Source organism: Brassica napus, chromosome C3 (assembly GCF_020379485.1).
Source record: "Brassica napus cultivar Da-Ae chromosome C3, Da-Ae, whole genome shotgun sequence".
Classification (NCBI taxonomy): domain Eukaryota; kingdom Viridiplantae; phylum Streptophyta; class Magnoliopsida; order Brassicales; family Brassicaceae; genus Brassica; species Brassica napus.
This window is the reverse complement of record NC_063446.1, coordinates 39,439,546-39,459,183: the sequence shown is the minus strand read 5'-3', so window position 1 is coordinate 39,459,183 and position 19,638 is coordinate 39,439,546. Positions and strand designations below refer to the sequence as shown.

The 19,638-nt window shown below is 39.6% G+C and overlaps 4 protein-coding genes across 7 annotated transcripts; 3 read left to right on the top strand and 1 right to left on the bottom strand.

Moving 5' to 3' along the window:
- The first annotated feature begins 732 nt into the window (after positions 1 to 732).
- On the top strand, positions 733 to 3,662 carry LOC106426651 (bifunctional riboflavin biosynthesis protein RIBA 1, chloroplastic). The gene is made up of 7 exons (XM_013867368.3): positions 733 to 1,149; positions 1,233 to 1,563; positions 1,629 to 1,850; positions 1,924 to 2,246; positions 2,552 to 2,681; positions 2,760 to 3,056; positions 3,125 to 3,662. The coding sequence occupies exons 1-7, from the start codon at positions 1,088 to 1,090 to the stop codon at positions 3,353 to 3,355; spliced, it is 1,596 nt and encodes a 531-aa protein (XP_013722822.1). The 5' UTR covers positions 733 to 1,087; the 3' UTR covers positions 3,356 to 3,662.
- A 1,628-nt stretch (positions 3,663 to 5,290) lies between these two features.
- Positions 5,291 to 5,929, top strand: LOC106426600 (classical arabinogalactan protein 1). The gene has a single exon (XM_013867317.3). The coding sequence runs from the start codon at positions 5,388 to 5,390 to the stop codon at positions 5,760 to 5,762; it is 375 nt and encodes a 124-aa protein (XP_013722771.1). The 5' UTR covers positions 5,291 to 5,387; the 3' UTR covers positions 5,763 to 5,929.
- A 1,932-nt stretch (positions 5,930 to 7,861) lies between these two features.
- Positions 7,862 to 11,235, top strand: LOC106426665 (root phototropism protein 3). 2 transcript variants are annotated; one of them, XM_013867385.3, is made up of 6 exons: positions 7,862 to 8,279; positions 8,362 to 8,431; positions 8,540 to 9,157; positions 9,236 to 10,024; positions 10,454 to 10,735; positions 10,816 to 11,235. In XM_013867385.3, exons 1-6 carry the CDS (start codon positions 8,152 to 8,154, stop codon positions 11,107 to 11,109), a joined length of 2,181 nt encoding a protein of 726 aa, XP_013722839.2. In that variant the 5' UTR covers positions 7,862 to 8,151; the 3' UTR covers positions 11,110 to 11,235. The 2 variants fall into 2 exon arrangements, with proteins under 2 accessions (XP_013722839.2, XP_048606646.1); XM_048750689.1 differs by having other exon boundaries at positions 10,454 to 10,739.
- A 3,580-nt stretch (positions 11,236 to 14,815) lies between these two features.
- On the bottom strand, positions 14,816 to 19,638 carry LOC106426650 (transcription factor SAC51). 3 transcript variants are annotated; one of them, XR_007320574.1, is made up of 4 exons: positions 19,395 to 19,638; positions 19,128 to 19,303; positions 17,953 to 19,030; positions 17,423 to 17,796 (listed from the first exon to the last, which is right to left on the bottom strand). XR_007320574.1 is itself a non-coding variant. In XM_048750688.1 (3 exons), exon 3 carries the CDS (start codon positions 18,989 to 18,991, stop codon positions 18,074 to 18,076), a length of 918 nt encoding a protein of 305 aa, XP_048606645.1. In that variant the 5' UTR covers positions 18,992 to 19,030; positions 19,128 to 19,303; positions 19,395 to 19,638; the 3' UTR covers positions 17,423 to 18,073. The 3 variants fall into 3 exon arrangements, 2 of the variants coding, with proteins under 2 accessions (XP_048606644.1, XP_048606645.1); XM_048750688.1 differs by having other exon boundaries at positions 17,423 to 19,030; XM_048750687.1 differs by lacking the exons at positions 19,128 to 19,303; positions 19,395 to 19,638 and having other exon boundaries at positions 14,816 to 17,796; positions 17,953 to 18,016.

The following is a 19,638-nucleotide window of genomic DNA, read 5'->3' as shown; positions in this document are numbered from 1 at the left end:
TGTAGACATAATCCATGTGATTTAACTAGAGTATAAGTCTTTGTAATATTATACTCCTGTTGTTTTTGTGTTTCTTGAATACGGAGAAGCATTATGTTGCATGGGTCATCCGACTAAGAAAGAAGCGAGGATGATAATAAGCATACAGAAATGTGCGGTTCATGTGTCATAGGAATGGGCTGCCACTCAAATAATTATAATATTACAATTATCACCTATACACCGAAAGCTATCTTGGAATCTTTGATGACCTTCCTATCCCTTTTATTTTACGTTTGTGACGTTCACCTACATGGGAATCATACTTGTATACTAGCCATAGTAAACACCCAGAAGTCAAATCTCATAACCTAGAAGAAACACATTTAGTAGAGTAAGAACAGAAGTAAGCTATAAGAAAACCTAGATATGCCCATAAAACTATTACATAGTTATATTTTTCGTAGATTCTGAACAAACGATAAATCAGTTGGAAATCAAGTAAACTCCATAAACTAGGTTATAAGTAATTTTAAATAATGTTGCAAGTGTTTCAAATCAATAATATATACAGGCATATCCTTTAAACACCCCCATTAATGGTATTCTAATTGTTTTTTTTGTTTTGACGTATATTTTGGATCCTAACTAAAAGAGAGATAAAATGTCTAATCCTGTAAAAACATTACTTAAACGAGGCAAATCGAGTAGAAAAGGGAGACCAGAAATTTCTTGTGATTGTAACAAAAAGAGATGAAAAACAGAAAAGGAAAGAAAAGTCTATAAAAGAAGGCGTTGAGAAGACAAAAGAGAGCCAAGCAAGTGTGGTCTGGTCTTATCTCTCTCGCCGAATCATATCCTCGCACGCACGCACCCAAAGAGACAGAGAGAAAAATCGATCCATAATTTTCTTCCACCTCTCAATTTGGGCCGCCACTAGAATAAGCGTCGCTCATCGCTATCGTCATCATCCCGCAACGAACCCTCTTTTCTCCGCATCTTCTTCTTCTTCTTCTTCATAAAGCCTCGTGAGTTTTTTCGAAGATCGTGACTAAAAAAAATCAACACAAAGTCTAGATTTTGCGATAAGGGTTATCTTCAGAGAGACATGTCTTCTTCCATCAATCTATCGTCCTCGTCTCCTTCCACCATCTCTCTTTCCCGCTCCAGGTGAGCTTTTTCTCCCCCAATCTAGCTCTGTTGCGGATCAGCTAATGAATCATGATAGAAACAATTTGTTTGATTATGTGCAGATTGAGCCAAACTTGTACTACACCGATCCACTGTGTTGCTTTGCCGTGTAACCATCAACCATCGTTGTCAATTAAAACCACTGGAAAAGTCAAAGTCAAAGCTTCAGTGATCTCCAGAGAAGACGATCTCCTCTCTTACACCAACGGAAACGCTCCCATCCAAGATCCGTCACAGGCGGATTCAGTTTCCCTCGGAACACTTGCTCCTTCAGATTCATCTAACGCACCACCCAATGGCTTCGTCGCTGATGACGACGACTACGAGCTGGATTTGCCTACGCCTGGCTTCTCTTCCATCCCTGAGGCCATTCAAGACATTCGCCAAGGAAAGGTTCGTTTCTTTTTTCACTTTTGTTTCCTGTTCCTTGATTTGATGTGGCGGTTATGTTGTGTTAGCTTGTGGTGGTTGTGGATGATGAAGATAGAGAAAACGAAGGCGATTTAGTCATGGCTGCTCAGCTAGCTACACCTGAAGCTATGGCTTTTATCGTCAAACATGGAACTGGGATTGTCTGTGTGAGTATGAAGGAAGATGATCTCGAGAGGTTGAACCTTCCTCTTATGGTGAATCACAAGGAGAACGAAGAGAAGCTCTGCACCGCATTCACAGTCACTGTCGTATGTGTCTTTCTTCTCTCTCTTTGATCTTGGTTCTTGATTTTGAAGCATTTTCTTTGCTTTTTATTTGTAGGATGCAAAGCATGGTACAACGACAGGAGTATCAGCACGTGACAGGGCGACAACGATACTCTCCCTTGCTTCAAGAGACTCAAAGCCTGAAGATTTCAACCGCCCAGGGCATATCTTTCCGCTCAAGTACCGAGAAGGCGGGGTTTTGAAAAGAGCTGGACACACTGAAGCATCTGTTGATCTCACTGTTTTAGCTGGACTTGATCCTGTTGGAGTACTGTGTGAGATCGTTGATGATGATGGCTCCATGGCTAGATTACCAAAGCTCCGTCAGTTTGCAGCCGAGAATTGCCTGAAGATTGTCTCCATTGCTGATTTGATCAGGTTAGGCCTCTGTGCCCCTCTTCATATATTTTATAAAGATTTTTGATGTACCAATATGTAGAATATTTTCATATTTTAAAATGATTTTAACTTCATAAAAAAACTGTTTAATCAATTACTATATTTTATGATCTATTTTTGAATAGTTTTAAATTTATAGTTTAATTCATATTTTTAGATAAAAAAGTTAATTACTTATTAAGTGTGCTTTACCTAAAACACTTATATTTAAAAAAGGAGGGAGTATATACTTCCTCTTGAAACTAAAAAGCTTTGAACAAAAACCTTTTGTTCTGGTGAGATAGATATCGAAGGAAGAGAGATAAGCTAGTGGAACGTTCTTCTGCAGCTCGGATCCCAACAATGTGGGGACCTTTCACAGCTTATTGCTACAGGTCTATATTAGACGGGATAGAGCACATTGCAATGGTTAAGGTTAGAGCAATGCTTTTTAAAAACATCTCTCTCTTTGATTTTGACTTCTAAAACGCGTTTGTGTGAAAATTGTGGCAGGGAGAGATAGGTGATGGTCAAGACATTCTAGTGAGGGTCCATTCAGAATGTCTCACGGGAGACATATTTGGATCAGCAAGGTGTGATTGCGGGAACCAGCTATCACTTTCGATGCAGCAGATCGAGTCTGCTGGTCGTGGTGTGTTGGTTTACTTGCGTGGACATGAAGGAAGAGGGATTGGTTTAGGACATAAGCTCCAAGCTTACAATCTGCAAGATGCTGGTCGTGACACTGTTGAAGCTAATGAGGAGTTGGGACTTCCTGTTGATTCTAGAGAGTATGGAATTGGTGCACAGGTATATATCATCAAAGATCAATACTTTTTTTGCCTTTGGATTCTCACTAATTCGTTTTCATTGTGTAGATGCTAAGGGACTTGGGAGTGAGGACGATGAAGCTGATGACGAATAATCCGGCAAAGTACGTTGGTCTGAAGGGATATGGATTAGCCATTGTGGGAAGAGTTCCTCTCTTGAGTCTTATTACAAAGGAAAATAAGAGATATTTGGAGACGAAGAGAACTAAGATGGGTCACATGTATGGCTTGAAGTTCAATGGTGATGTTGTGGAGAAGACTGAAACCACGGAGTCTTGAGTCCTAAAGTTTTTCGAGAACCAGGATGAACCGAATCAAACCGGGAAGACATATAAGATAATACTTTTGAAAAAAAAAACAGGAAAGAAATTTGACACAAAAGAGCAAGCCAAGAAAATACTTTCGATTGGATTTGATTTATGTTCTTCTAGTCTAATCTTTTATGTTATTTTCAACAATTCTTGTGTTACGATATTTTCAACATTGTTTACTTTCGAGTTGAGTAGTTGCATTTGATTTGTTAAACTGTGAAACGAGGAAGCTTTGTAGTGTACAATTTATTCCTAATAACATCATTTTGCTCTTACAATCTCCTAAACCATAATAATATAAGTATGATGATCATCGATAAAAGAGATATTTTTTTTTTTGTACAAACGAAACAAATTGAACATCTAATTGTCACATAGAAACTTTTTTTGTGAAATTTGTTAAAATTTTAAAATCCGACTCAGTTACCCTTTCGTGCAAAAGAGTTGCATTCAAATTTGGAAAGCTTGTATATCCTTTACAATTTCACTCCAAATCTCTGGAAATCACTAAAACTGGCCCTCAAGGATCCGACCATAGCCTTCAATTTCGGTCGACCAGGCCTCGACCATAGCCTTTCAATATTTTTCAACTGCGCCTCTATCATTGGGTTCCTTCATAGATATTTTTCGCTGGGCTTATATTACTGGGTTTGCAGTTACATGAATATTTGTATAACGAAGACAAATTCTTGCAAATTTTTAGTTTTAATATGACTTATTCCTGGGATACCTCAGCGCCTGAACCTAGAGGTTTACCGACCAATAGGATTGTGTTATTTCATATTCGATATCTTTTAAAAAAAGAAACAAAATATTATCAAATTATATTATCTTTTTAAAATTAAAAGGTAAAAATAAATAAATAAAAAATAGTAGTAATTACAAAAAAAATATATTTTTAACATCGTCGGCAAAACATTAAACCCTAAATCCTAATCTCTAAACCCTAAACCCTAAACCCTTGGTAAACCCTAAACTCTAGGATAAATCTTAAACTTTAGGATAAATCTTAAACTTTAAATCAAAATCACGAAACACTAAAACATTCAAGGGTTTAGGGTTTAAAATTTAGGGTTTAGTGTTTTTATTTAGAGTTTATGATTTATCCAAGGGTTTAGGGTTTACCCCAAGGTTTAGAGTTTACCCAATGGTTTAAGTTTATTCAAGGATTTAGGGTTTAAGGATTGAGATTTAGGATTTAGTGTTTTGCTGACGACGTTAAAAAGGTTTTTTTTAATTCTTTTTTCTGTAACTGCTATTTTTTTTTTACTTTTTTATTTTAAAAACATAATATAACTTGATAATATTTTGTTTTCTTTTTTAAAAGATATCGAATTTGAAATAATGAAATCCTATTGGCCGGTGAACCTATGGGGTGAGCCCAAAAATAACTCTTAATATAATGCACAGCCCCAAGAAAAATCAAAATAAATTATTCATCAATAGATACAACCAAAATATAGAATTAGATTAACATCCAAAATTTATTGTAAATCTTACACATATCAAACTATGACATAATATATTTAAGAAGGACCAGAAGAAAAGGGAAAGAAACAATGTCATAGACGTTTTAATTATGGAAGAAAATTATAACAACGGTCATGTTTTCCTTTTCCATCACGCGTTAATAAGGCCAACACATGTACGCTCGTGATTCAATAATCACATCTGTCATAGAGCCGTTAGCGCCGTAGTCGAGGGGGATGAAGCCATACGCGTTTTTTTTTTTTTTTTTCTTTCCCATTAGGCTTGTCCCCACCTGTTTTACTTTTATGCTGTTGAATGAAATGTAAGCCGTTAGATTAAAGTCGGTCTTAAACGTACGTATCAACGGTGCAGATTCACCATTTAACTCAAAACAGTGGATCCCACTTCGTCTCTATATAAAGACTCTTCTCCTAACTTCGTAGACATCAAAAGCAATTAAGCAAACACTCGTAAAAAAAGAAAAACATACGAAAAGAGCAAAGTTCGAACCTCTCTCTCTCTCTCTTATAATGGCTCTCTCAAAATCTCTAGGGTTCATTCTCCTCGCCGCTTTTTTCGTTTCGTTCACGGTGGCTCAATCTCCGGCACCAGCTCCATCTAACGGAGGAAGGCGGATCTCTCCGGCGCATTCACCTAAGAATGCGATGTCTCCTGCACCAGCTGTTTCTCCTACTCCTCAAACCGCGTTGACTCCAGAATCCTCCGCCTCTCCTCCATCGCCACCATCAGCAGATTCTCCTTCAGATTTGCCGGCTGTTTCTCCCTCCTCTATCTCCAACTCGCCTGCTCAAGCTCCCGCTCCCGTAAGCGGCGCCGTTTCTAACAGCTACGCGGTCTTTGGATCCGTCGCTGTTATGTTAACCGCTGCCGTTTTGGCTATGTAGGTTCTTTGCATGGATTTTTTTAGAATAACTAGGTATTTATTTATTTAAAATATTTGCAGAGAGTGATGATTATTTATTTTTCCTTTTTATTATTTCGGATTACTATTTGTTTCTCATTTTTGTTGATCTCATGAGTCCCATACATATTAATATATGAGTTTACCAGATATTATTATTGCCAAATTTATTTACAGTTTTGGTCTAATAATTTCTAAAATGTTAACAACAATATAATGCAAAAAAGATACAAAATCATGAGCTGCAAAACGACAATATCATACGATCAAAATGTGAAGTGTAATTCAAGATTATTATGGTAACATGCCTTAATTGATTGTAATAATGATTTTGCGTATATTAACAAATTAGCCCAATGAAAAAATATAGGTATCTTACTGGTAAGCAAATAAGCCCAAAAGAGAAGATTGAGACTAGAGAGAGAGTAACAACAATGTGATTGCAATATATCCATCATAACATGAGCCTTAAGGCCTTCATAGTAGGCTAGTAGCACAGTGGATGTTATAATTGTAATGAATGAACCCTCAAGGCCTTAATAGTAGCCCAATATAACCTTCTGAATCACTAAGAGGTTTAGAGCATACATCTTTCATCTGCTTTAGACCTCTTGTTGGGGCATGTCAAATTGAGAAAGTTCTTACTGACTTTCTGAGCCCAAACAAAACTGAAAGGGAAGTGACTTGAGGTAGATCCTGACTGTTAGATACTGTCTTCCCTTTTGCGAAAAGAGAGCCGTCAGATGAGTAGATCCCGTCCCGACAATTTTACACGAGGCTTTTAACATACGAAGGCGATGTGGCACCTATCACCACCACCACCATCAATAATGCGATTTTTTATATGTAAGCCAATATTATGTGTATGTGGTTGATAATGATATATTGATTTGTGCCTAATAAGATCAAATTATTACGGTTGTGTATATAAGATATTAGTCATAGAAAAGAAACATATTGACCCATATGTTACAAACCCTCGTTACAATCCAATCAAATATGTGGCTATTATATATTTATGGCCACTCCATACGTGGAGGTAAGAGTTATAAGATTGGTTCTTGAAAACGACCTGTTTCATTAGTACTACAATGTGATTGATACACTTTAAAACCAAAATATAATTAACGAAATTAGTTGTATAACAAACGAGTTTTAATCAATCTAATCTATAAGTATTAAAAACATAGTCTCGAGCCTTCGACCAAAACAATTTGATTGAAACTCATCGATATATGTATATTAAGTGAAGATTGGAACTGATCAATAACCACCAGTGTGTATGAATGTTGACATATATAATATTCTTATGGACCATTTCTTCTTTCTCTGTCTCCATTTATGTAAGAATGAACAACCTTTGTTTTTAATGCTTCCAACTTTTTCTTCCATTTTATTTTTCATTAACCAACTACCACTTCAATAATATACAAAGTAGCAAGCTCTGAAGGAGTTGCAGTGGCAAATATTATTATTTTTAACAAACTTTATATGTCTAAATCCGGATTCAGTCTTTATGTAACACAACTTTCATTTATATGTAACAATATATTTACATATGGATTCAGCAACAATGATACAACACTTTTTCTAACTGGTAGAACTTATCACTTTCAAACTATAAATTCAAAGTATTGCTGGAAACATTTAGATTAGGGAATGAAGGAGGAATAATTTGAAGGAAAGTAAGAGGAGATATATGCAGAAAATGAGAAGAGAACAATAGGGAAATGCATGGACTTGTATGAAAACTCCAAATAAGAAAAATGAGCAAAGAAACAAATAAAAAGTTAAAATGCCATTGTACATAGAGATGATTCAACAACATCAAAAACAGGTAGGCAAAGAAGAAGGAACTAGGCTTGTCATATCAATAGTTTAATGACACTCACTCTCCAACTTGTCCCTATATTTATAGTTTAAAAAAAAAAAACTGAATCATATATTTTGTTTTCACCTCTGATCTCTTCACTGAAAATCATGTAACAACTGTCAGTAACTCAATTATTCTTTGTAAAATCTAAAAAAGACATATACACTCTAGTTTTATAAGATAAGAGTGGGCAGAGTGTTGATTATATTTGATAATAGAGAAGCAAAGTGCTGCAAGCCCATTACTTCACAGCCTGTAGATACAAATATCAGAGACTTAGTTTTAAATTCTCTCTGAGAAAATAGACAATTCAGAGAAAGCTCCAAATCTTATAGCATCCCATGTGGGGATAAGCTTTTCTTTCTCTTTCATCTTTATAATCAAAAACTAATCAGTCTCTCCTTTATTGGAACTGTTTATTTCACACTCTTTCCACTTCCAATCTTCTCCTCTCTCTCTAGTATCTTCTCTTGCTTCTATCACAAAGAGTTTGTGAAAGATGTGGGAATCTGAGAGCGACTCCGGGGTTGTAGGAGGAGGAGGAAGAGAGTATGGTAATGGAGTTTTGAGTTCTAACAAACATGCCGGCGTCAAGACTGATGGCTTTGAGCTTAGAGGCCAATCTTGGTAATGTCCTCAAAACTTCAAAACAACTAATTAACAACATCTTTCCTTGTTAAGGAAGTTATAAAACCTTTGGTTTGATTAGGTTTGTTGCTACGGACATCCCCAGTGATCTTCTGGTTAAAATAGGCGACATGAACTTTCACTTACACAAGGTAAAAAAAAGCTCCCGAGTCAATATCATTAACGCTGGAGTTTCAGATTTGTTTTTTTTTTTTTTTTAAGCTTTATGGTTTTAATATGTATCTGTTTCTTTGCTTTAGTATCCGTTGCTGTCACGCAGCGGGAAGATGAACAGATTGATCTACGAGTCACGAGACCCTGACCCGACCATACTTCTTCTTGATGATCTACCTGGAGGACCAGAAGCGTTTGAGCTCGCATCCAAGTTCTGCTACGGAGTTCCCGTGGATCTCACGGCAACTAACATATCAGGTCTGCGTTGCGCAGCTGAGTATCTCGAGATGACAGAGGATCTTGAGGAAGGGAACCTAATCTTCAAGACAGAAGCCTTTCTTAGCTACGTGGTTCTGTCTTCATGGAGAGACTCGATCTTGGTGCTAAAGAGCTGTGAGAAGCTCTCACCTTGGGCTGAGAATCTTCAGATTGTGAGGAGATGTAGTGAATCTATCGCTTGGAAGGCTTGTAGTAATCCAAAAGGGATTAAATGGGCTTACACAGGGAAGTCACCATCTCCATCAACTGCTAATAACTTGGCGAGTTCTAGTCCTAAATGGAAAGAACCAAAGGACTCAGGTTTCTATTCTAGCCCGAGTAGGAACAATAATAGCAACAACCAGCCTGTTCCTCCAGATTGGTGGTTCGAAGATGTATCCATCTTGAGAATCGATCACTTCGTTCGTGTCATCACTGCGATCAAGGTACATAGTATACTTCTCTTTCAACCATTTTCGGGTTTGGGATAATATGCCGAGGACTAATCATAACGCATGAAACAGGTGAAAGGAATGAGATTTGAACTTCTAGGAGCATCAATAACGCATTACGCCGGAAAATGGCTTCCGGGTCTTATCAAAGAAGGATCTCCAGACGAAATGAGTGTGAGCCACGGAAGCAACAGCAGCGGAGGAAGCTCCGGCCCCGACTGGAGAGGCGGTCTCCACATGGTCCTCTCCGGGAAACCAAACGGACAACATCAACAAGACTCAGCCCCTTACCTCGCCGGACACGGAATCAGCCCCAAAGACCAACGCATGATCGTCGAGTCCCTAATCAGCATCATCCCTCCACAGAAAGACTCCGTCACCTGCACCTTCCTCCTCCGCCTCCTCAGAGCAGCCAACATGCTCAAAGTAGCCCCCGCGCTGATCACCGAGCTGGAGAAACGCGTCGGAATGCAGTTCGAGCAAGCGACTCTTCAGGATCTCCTGATTCCGAGTTACAGCAACAAAGGAGAGACGATGTACGACGTTGATCTTGTTCAGAGGCTGTTGGAGCATTTTCTCGTTCAGGAGCAGACTGAAGGGTCGAGCCCGAGTAGAATGTCGCCGTACGCCGACGCCGGAATCCCGAGAGCGAATAGCATCAGTGGTGGTGGTGGTGGTAACGGTAGCAGTAATCAGAACGCGAAGATGAGAGTCGCGAGGCTTGTGGATAGTTATCTTACTGAAGTTGCTAGAGACAGGAACTTGCCGTTGACGAAGTTTCAGGTTTTGGCTGAGGCTTTGCCTGAATCTGCTAGGAGTTGTGACGATGGGCTATACAGAGCAATTGATTCATATCTTAAGGTCAGTGTTTTTAAAACAGGACTGATCCGATATAGTTGGATCAAGTTCGACCATAAATCACTTACCTAGTCAGTTAAGTTTTAAAATTATTGATATTGAACCGAATAAAAACCATTAAAACTGAACCGGTTGAAAAAAAAGCAATGTATCTACAAAAAAGTAGTTAATATTTCTAGTGACTATATTTAATATTTATATATATTTTAATTATGTATCATATTTACTACAATGATTTAATTTATATATTAAAAATTAACAAAGATAACAAATTTGAATCAAGTTTAATCCAGTCAAACGATATTGAACCATGATCTAAATAATTATTCGGTTCAGTTTTGGCTTTAAAAACATTACTTAAGGTAGAAATGAAGGGTCTTATGGTTGAATACAAATCTTGTTTTGTTTGAACATGTTTGGTTTGAACGACAGGCGCATCCGACACTGTCGGAACACGAGAGGAAGCGGCTATGCAGAGTGATGGACTGTCAAAAGCTATCAATGGACGCATGCATGCACGCGGCTCAGAACGAGAGGTTACCATTGCGAGTGGTGGTTCAAGTCCTCTTCTCAGAGCAAGTAAAGATCAGTAACGCCTTAGCCAACACATCACTCAAGGAGTCAACTACGTTAGGAGAAGCCATGGGTACTACTTATCAACCAATGATCCCAAACCGTAAGACATTGATCGAAGCTACACCACAATCTTTCCAGGCAAGTAAGAGAAAGACTCACTGAAGTTTATACACAAACTATTTGGTTATGAAAGTTTTGTCATTTTGAAAAATAAACAGGAAGGTTGGGCTGCGGCTAAGAAGGATATTAACACGTTGAAGTTCGAGTTAGAGACGGTGAAGACAAAGTATGTTGAGCTTCAGAATGAGATGGAAGTGATGCAAAGACAGTTTGAGAAAACAGGGAAAGTCAAGAACATTTCGTCTTCCGCTTGGACCAGTGGTTGGAAGAAGCTAAGTAAGTTGACTAAGATGAGTGGACATGAGACTCAAGATATGGTCGGAGGTGAACAAGCCGGTGTTGATCATCAACCCACGAGGAAACCGAGACGATGGAGGAACTCAATTTCTTGAGAAAGTTCTTAAACATAAGTGAGCAACTTTGTGTGTTCTTGATTTGATTCTTTGATCCTAGTTTGTAATGCTATTGATTTTGGGATTTTTCTATATGGAATAAGTGACATAAAGATTTGATGTTTATGTCTAGGCATGCGGATTCGGTTCGGTTAGTATGGGTTATCCCTTTTAGGTTAGTTCAATCCAACACAGATAAGTTCGATTTGGTTCAATATTCGATTAGTTTGGTTTTTGAAAAGCCTATCGAAGTTTTTAATTTCGATTAGTTTTTGGTTTAATTTTGGTAAAATTTTGTACAACTGTAATTCATTTCAGTAAAATTTGGTTACTTCAGTTCAAAATTGGTTATTTGTTAAGATTCAAGTAGTAATACTCTCTGTAAATCTCAACTTGGATTCAATACATTCACCAGATTACAATCCCACTATAATACTCAAGAACAATCGATATCAACACGATATCGATTACTTCTCATACGAATCCTCTCACGAGAATCGCTTCAAGACCTTAGTCTCCAATGCTAAGTTTGATCACAATACAAATGATAAAGAATGAAAGAATCAAACAACAATTACATATAAAGGCTACTTTCGTGTAACTGCCAAAGACTCTAATAGCTCCAGAGTCTTTCCCTTCTTTCTTATTGACTCATCCGTTAGAAGTTTCCGCCTCATCTCCTTGACGTGGCACTTCTTCAGCTTCCAACACTCTCTTGCCCTGTTTCTTCTTTGAGTAGTACACTTGCATAGGTGTTTCAATACCTCCCCCCCCCCCTGCAACACTAAGCTTTTCCTCAAGCTTAAAGGATGGAAACTCCTTCTTGAACTCCTTAGCCAAAACACGAATCATCATGAGACTGCAAACCACTCCACTTCACCAACAATTCCAATGCCCCTGTCTCATTGTAACGAGTAGCTAAAACAGATTTCGGCTGCACAATCACTTCCTGTAAATCATCACACACTGGAGGCAGGACCGACACTTGATGATGCCAACCCAATACCCACTTTAACTGAGATACATGAAACGCTGGATGAATCTTGGACTCCACAGGTAGACGTAAATGGTACGCCGCTTTCCCAATACGCTCCAATATCTCATAAGGGCCAAAATACTTCGCATACAGCTTCTGACACACTCTTCGTGCGACTGACTGTTGCCTATACGGCCTGAGTTTAAGAAACACCGACGCTCCCACGTCGTACTCAACATCACGGCGATGCTTGTCTGCGTTATTCTTCATCAACTGTTGAGCTTTGACCAAATGTTCCTTAGCATCTGCTAGTATCGCGTCACGAGTCTTGAGCATTTCCTCCAAATCAAAATTATCAGTTGATCCTTCTTCATACCTCAATATCACCGGAGGGTCTCGACCATATAACACCCAGTAAGGAGATGTATGAAGCGAGGAATGATGAGACGTATTATACCATAGCTCGGCCCAACTCAAAAACTTAAGCCATCTCTTCGGGTGACTAGACGTGAAGCAACGCATGTACGATTTCAAGGTTCGATTAACCACTTATGTCTGTCCATCAGTTTGAGGATGGAAAGCAGTGCTGTAACGGAGCTTAGTGCCTGCGAGACGAAACATTTCCTTCCAAAATGTACTCAGAAACACCATGTCTCTATCTGAGACAATAGAACGAGGAAATCCATACAAACACACGATCTCAGCCACGAACTTCTTAGCTACATCAACCGCCGTAAAAGGATGGCTAAGACCCAAAAATTGAGCACTCTTCGAGAGACGGTCCACCACTACAAATATCACATTGACGCCATGAGACGTCGGAAGCCCCTCGACAAAGTCCATGGAGATATCTTCCCAAACCACTGATGGAATTGGTAGCGGTTGTAAGAGTCCCGCTGGAGATAACGTTGATATCTTGTGAGTTTGACATATCTGACACTCGGCCACATAACGTTGAACATCCTTATACAACCCTTCCCAATGAAACATCCGCTGAATGCGCTTGACAGTCTTCAGTACCCCTGAGTGGCCTCCACTTAGACCATCATGATTCTCATGTAGTATCACTGATATAAACTGAGAGTTGCGTGGTATTACTAGCCGCTTCTTATACCATAAACGCCCATCTACCAGAGTATAACTAGTATTCCCAAAAGAACTTGCTTTCACCTGAGCAAGTATTGCATGTACAGCCTGATCCTTGTCAATCTCCTGATACAGATCTTGTAGTTGAATCACTGAAGGAACTGAAGAACCCTAAGGAACGAACACTCGACCGGATTGATAAGGAAAGGATATGAACTCCAAAGGAGAACTGGATGGGATGAATGGTGACACAAAAGGCTGCGGAAAGACCTCTTGATACTACCAGACTTCGATCGTTGCCGGATGTGACGCACCGGTCCAACAAAAGAAGGATCGAAACTTGGAGATAACCTCACCAAGAAACTAAGAAATGTTCAACGAAGAACAGAGAGAATAAACTCATAAAATGAAAGAAAAATCATTTCCTTATTATTGGAATGAGATTACATCAGGAACCATTATGGCTAACAACGTACTCGACCTCTCTATGGGTAAAGACATTCGACTCAATGCGTTTGCTGCCTTATTTTCGATTCCTGGTTTGTAAATGATGTCGAAATCGAAACCCAACAACTTCGTTAACCATTTTTGATATTCCATATTCACCTCTTTTTGTTCTAGTAAGAACTTCAAACTCTTCTGATCCGTGTGGACAACAAACTTGCGCCCTTGCAAATAGTGTTTCCATTTATTCACTGACATCACCACTGCCATGAGTTCACGTTCATAAACGGGTTTCTGCTGTTCTCTAGATGTCAGACCATGACTGAAAAAAGCAATCGGTTTATGATCATGCATCAGTACTGCTCCCAGCCCGAACCTTGATGCGTCTGTCTCAACCACAAATAGCTTATCAAACTACGGCAGAGTTAATACCGGAGTCGATATCATAGCCTCCTTCAGCTTGTCAAATGCCAGCTGCGCCTCTTGTGACCAATGATACTTATCTTTACGCAGTAGTTCCGTTAACGGTTTAGCTAACACTCCATAGCTTCGGACAAACTTTCTATAGTAACCAGTGAGCCCGAGAAAGCCTCTCAGATGTTTAATACTTGTCGGTGTTGGCCATAGCTTCATAGCAGCTGTCTTTGATGGATCAGTAGACACTCCTTCTGCAGTGATGATATGCCCGAGATAATCAACATGTGATTCACCAAAAAGACATTTCTTCTGATGAACAAACATGTTGTTTTTCTCCAATATCTCCATCACTATCTGTAGATGGTGAGCGTGGTCATCAGTGCTTCTACTGTATACCAATATAACATCAAAAAACACCAGAACGAATACTCCCAAGTATGGCCTGAACAGATCATTCATCAGTGCCTGAAAGGTTGCTGGTGCATTCGTCAGGCCAAAAGGCATGACCAGAAATTCATAGTGACCGTCTTGAGTTCGAAAAGCCGTCTTCGCAATGTCTTCTTCCACCATTCGTATTTGATGATACCCCGCACGAAGATCCAACTTCGAAAAGATGGTCGCGCCATGTAGCTCATCAAGTAACTGATCTATCATGGAAATCGGGTACTTATTAGGCACTGTTGCCCGATTCAATGCTCTATAATCAATACAGAAGCACCATGAACCGTCCTTTTTCTTAACCAGTAGAACCGGACTAGAAAATGGACTAGTACTTGGACGTATAATACCCGACTCGAGCATCTCTTTAACCATAGAAGTCATGGCTGCCTTATGCGCTTGAGGATAGCGATAAGGCCTTACACTGATTGCCTCAGTTCCTGTTTTCAGTGTAATCGGATGCTCTCTTCCACGCAGAGGTGGTAATCCCACTGGTGGTGTAAAAACTTTCATAAACTGATCCAAAACCGTGATTATCCGCACAGGAATTGGTGTTACTACTTGTTGCTGCACCTGGTGATTACCAAACCAAAGCTCAACTCCCTTCTTCCCTGCTGGAGTTGTGGATATTAAAGACTTCAGGGATACACGAGTTTTGTAAACCCCTACGTCACCAACCAAAGTAACCAATTGACCTTCGTGTTGAAAACGCATCTCAAGCTTCTCCCAATCTACTTCACACTTCCCTAGTGTCCTCAGCCATTGAATACCCAGAACCACATCTACTCCTCCCAATTCTAGAGCTACAAAGTCTGAAGTGAACTGTATTCCTTGCATCTGAATTGATACTGCTTCACAAATTCCCAATCCACTCACTTGTATCCATGTCCCAAGTAAGACGTTCAAACTGTTGTCGTGATGCAGTTGAAGTTGTGCCTTTTCCACGAGAGCAGGTGATATAAAATTGTGGGTAGCGCCGCTATCCAGTAACACTATCACTTCAAACTTCCCTATCACTCCCCGTATTTTTGTTGTAGTTAGTGATTCCATGCCCATAAAAGCGTTAAAAGATAAAGCCATCAGTTGTACCCCTTGATGCTCCTCTTCTACTTCTGTCTCCGCGGCAAACTCCTCCAAAACCTCCATCTCTACACCGCCGATAACTGTGATCACTTAAAGTTCTTTGTTTGGGCAGACATGAGTTCTCGAAAATTTCCCGGCGCACTGGTAACACAAGTGATTATCCTTGCGGTACTTCAGCTCTTCCTATGATAAGTGTAAACGAGGTCTGAACTGTTGTCGAGGCCCCTGTTGATCCTTCGTATCAGGTAGCTGCTTCTGCGGCAACGTGGCTGCTTTAAAAGGTGTATACGTATACGACCTTTTCTGGTTGTTAGTTCCCGTCTTCACAGCACTTAAAGCTTGACACAGTAGGCTGTCTTCCATCTTGACCACTGCAGCTTTATGCGCTCTCAACCCCTTTGGTTCCTTCAATTTAATTATCTCCTTCATTTCCTTCTTGAGGCCTTTGTAAAAGATGTTGACCAAATTCTTCTCATCAATACCCGTCACCTGAGCTCTCAGCTCTTCAAATTCACTGATGTAATATTGAACTGATCCCGTTTGAGTGATGCTACAGAGTCGCTTCCCTAGTTCATCGTCAACAGAAACTGCAAATCTGGCTAACATCCGCTCCTTGAAGTCAGACCAGTCTATGAACCACTGCTCTGTGAACTCTCCTTCAAACCAATTCAGGACTTTCCCTTCGAGACTAAGTGAAACCAACTCGAGCTTCTGTTCTTCCGTGTACTGCCCTACACGAAAATATCGTTCCACTCGTAATATCCAGCCATATGGCCTCGATCCATCAAACACAGGCAGTTCTATTTTTCGCAACAAGTTTTCTCGATTCTCTAGAACTACTCCAAGTCCCCGATAACCTAGCAGATTGTTCTTCGGTTGTACCGTAGGGTTTGGATGTTGTACCTGAGCTTCTGGATCAACATTCGAAGAGGAGGCGATCGATTTGCCGTTAGGCTTCTCCTTGTTTTGATTCGATTCGATCCTCTCCACCGCTTCGGAAAGTTTGAACATATGCTTCTCCATTAGATCGAATCTCTTCTCCCACATCTCCATTCGTTGAAACGACTCGTCGATCTTCTTCTCCATCTCGTTTCCCGACGACACCAACAGTTTACAGCCATCGCTGAAAACCTTGAGCTCTTTGTGGATTTCTTCAATTGATTGCTCCATCTCGCCGATCTTCATCTCCGATTCCGACGTTAGAGCCATCGCGATGTACGATCCGATCACAAGCGCACCAGTTGTTAAGATTCAAGTAGTAATACTCTCTGTAAATCTCAACTTGGATTCAATACATTCACTAGATTACAATCTCACTATAACACTCAAGAACAATCGATATCAACACGATATCGATTACTTCTCATACGAATCCTCTCACGAGAATCGCTTCAAGACCTCAGTCTCCAATGCTAAGTTTGATCTCAATACAAATGATAAAGAATGAAAGAATCATACAACAATTACATATAAAAGCTTCTCTCGTGTAACTGCCAAAGACTCTAATAGCTCCAGAGTCTTTCTCTTCTTTCTTATCGACTCATTCGTTAGAAGTTCCCGCTTCATCTCCTTGACGTGACACTTCTTCAGCTTCCAACACTCTCTTGCCCTGCTTCTTCTTTAGTAGTACACTTGCATAGGTGTATAATTATTTTAGTTCAAAATTTGGTTAGTCCAATTAGTTCGATTCATGTTTTGGTATGATTTTGGTACAATTTTTTTAAAGAAGAAAACCAAAGTGACCAATTGCCCCAACCAAATAGAAAACCAATTTTTTTAAGAAAATCTACCAAATTGAACAGTACTTCTAACTGAAATCGTAGTTTAGGGGTTCGGTTCAAATTCCCAGGCATATTTATGTCCCTTATGTTTACTCAAACAAAAGACCAAGTTTTATATCATGGGTATATTACAAAACCGAAACGACAAAATACAATCATCTTTGATACAATACATAGACACTGAGAGAACATGAACAATGAACAGAGACTCAAAGACAAAACCGAGTAGCAAGTGGAGAAGCAAAAAGACAAAGGAAGGGTTTGAATTATTACAGACACTAAAATTTATTACATGAACATGAGATCAATTCAACAAAACCAATGGACCCACTTTAAGTCATCACATAGACAAAAGAGAGTGTGGGTCAGAGATCTTTTTATCATTATTACCGGGAGATTTATAGACCACGCGAGTTTGAGATGAGACTTTGAATATTGCAACTTTTGATTTCACCATCCACACTAAGCCACAAAAGATAATCATTGTCGATCAGTGTCCATGATGACTTTGGCCCTTCTTTTTCTTCTTTCAACTTTTTTGAAAATTGCAGAAGCATATATATAACCTAAAGTAGTCCACTAGATACAGCTGAAAAAGCTGGTGCAGAGGATACGTACCCTAAACCCACTCCACACGTGAGAATCTTCAAGCCTGATTTGTCTGTAGATTTCTTGTTCCCCATCTTGTCTTCTTTTTTTACAGATAAAAATGTGGTGAGTGGTGGAGAGGTTTTAGGGTCTAGCAATGGTTCTTAATCTCTGTGGAGATTAAGTCACGTTTCAGCAGCTTTAGGTAATCAATAGCTTCGTCTAGAAGTAAGAGAGCTTCGTTTCCTTTTGCACCAGGAACTATGCTCTCGAGTATTTTCAGAGCTGTGCGGATCTCGTCTTTTCTCGACTGCTCGTTGCTCAGACCAGAACCAGTGTCTTCTTTGGTCGAGATGTTTGATTCAGGGAGCTTTGTTGAGCTTTTACTGCCCACAAGTGATGATGATGATGAGACACTGATGTTTTCTACCTTATCCAGTAGTTTCTGCCTTTTACAAGGACTATCTATATCTTCCAATGCCCTTTTGTTGCAAACTTGATAAGGAGAGTGACCAGTGCTCATTACTTCATCATCATCATCACTCTCGCAATCATCGTTATAATCATCATCTGAATAGAGCAATGCATTGATCTCCTCAGTGTCTTCATGCATCTCCGACTCTTTTCCATTTACACAGTTCTTCTCGTCAAACTCCTTCAAAGTAACATGATCTTCCCTGAAACCTTTCTCCAGACCGTGCTGTAACTCAGAGAGATTGAGTTTCACTGGCTCTGCAGCCGCAAGAGATGGAAACCGTAGGGGAAATGAACATCGTAGTAGACGAGTCTGGTTTCCTGACTGATCGAATATCATAAGTCCTTTCTGAGAAGACTCTAATGCTCCATGTGGAGTAGTAGCAGCAGCAGCAGCACACCAAGACCTCATGTCAGACAGAGAGAACCGTTTATCATGACTCCACAGAAGAGACTGGAGTGGCGGCGGCGGCTGCAAATAGGGAGCACGAAGCTCAGCTGCATATAGTTTCCCAAGCTCAGGGAGAGACGGAGCAGCTATATCCTCAAAGCAAGGTTGAGGAGGCAAATCACGTTGCCTGGTATCAAGAGGCATGCTCTTGCTGCAGTTAGGTAACTTTAAAGAGTACAAACACTGCAGGACCGAAGACAAAGGCAACAATCAGTTCAAGAAAGATAAACTGAACAATTACATAAGAGCACTAATGAGAAAAAAAGTTTAGTTGACATACCGATTGTTAAGTAGCTCAATCAGGTGAATGCAATACTTCTGGTTACCCTTTTGAATAAGTAGTGAGGGAAAGAAAGAAAGAAAGAAAGAAGAGGCAAAACGAACGAAAAACAACACAGCGGAAAATGACAAAACCAACTACGTGACTGGTTTGAGTAGAAGTCTGAAGTATTCAGCCTGAAAGAACCACAACAATCATAATTGTTAGTAAGAGTAAAAAACAATTATAGCTTTAAAAGTGTGATGAATGAGAGAGAGAGCATTAGACCTGGCAATTATCCATGGGTTGGAAGCATGCAATAACTCTCACTACAATAGCTGGTCTGTTAGCGTCTCCTGTCTCGTATTTCAATGCTCGAAATCTTGTCTTACCAGGGGACTGACACACCATAACTTTGAGGAAAACCTTGATTGAATTGCAGAGAGAGAGAGAGAGAGAGAGACCAACCGAAAAGAAGAAAGAAGGATCGAGCTTTTTTGTTGCGTCTAGCTGATTCTTTGTTCACAATGGT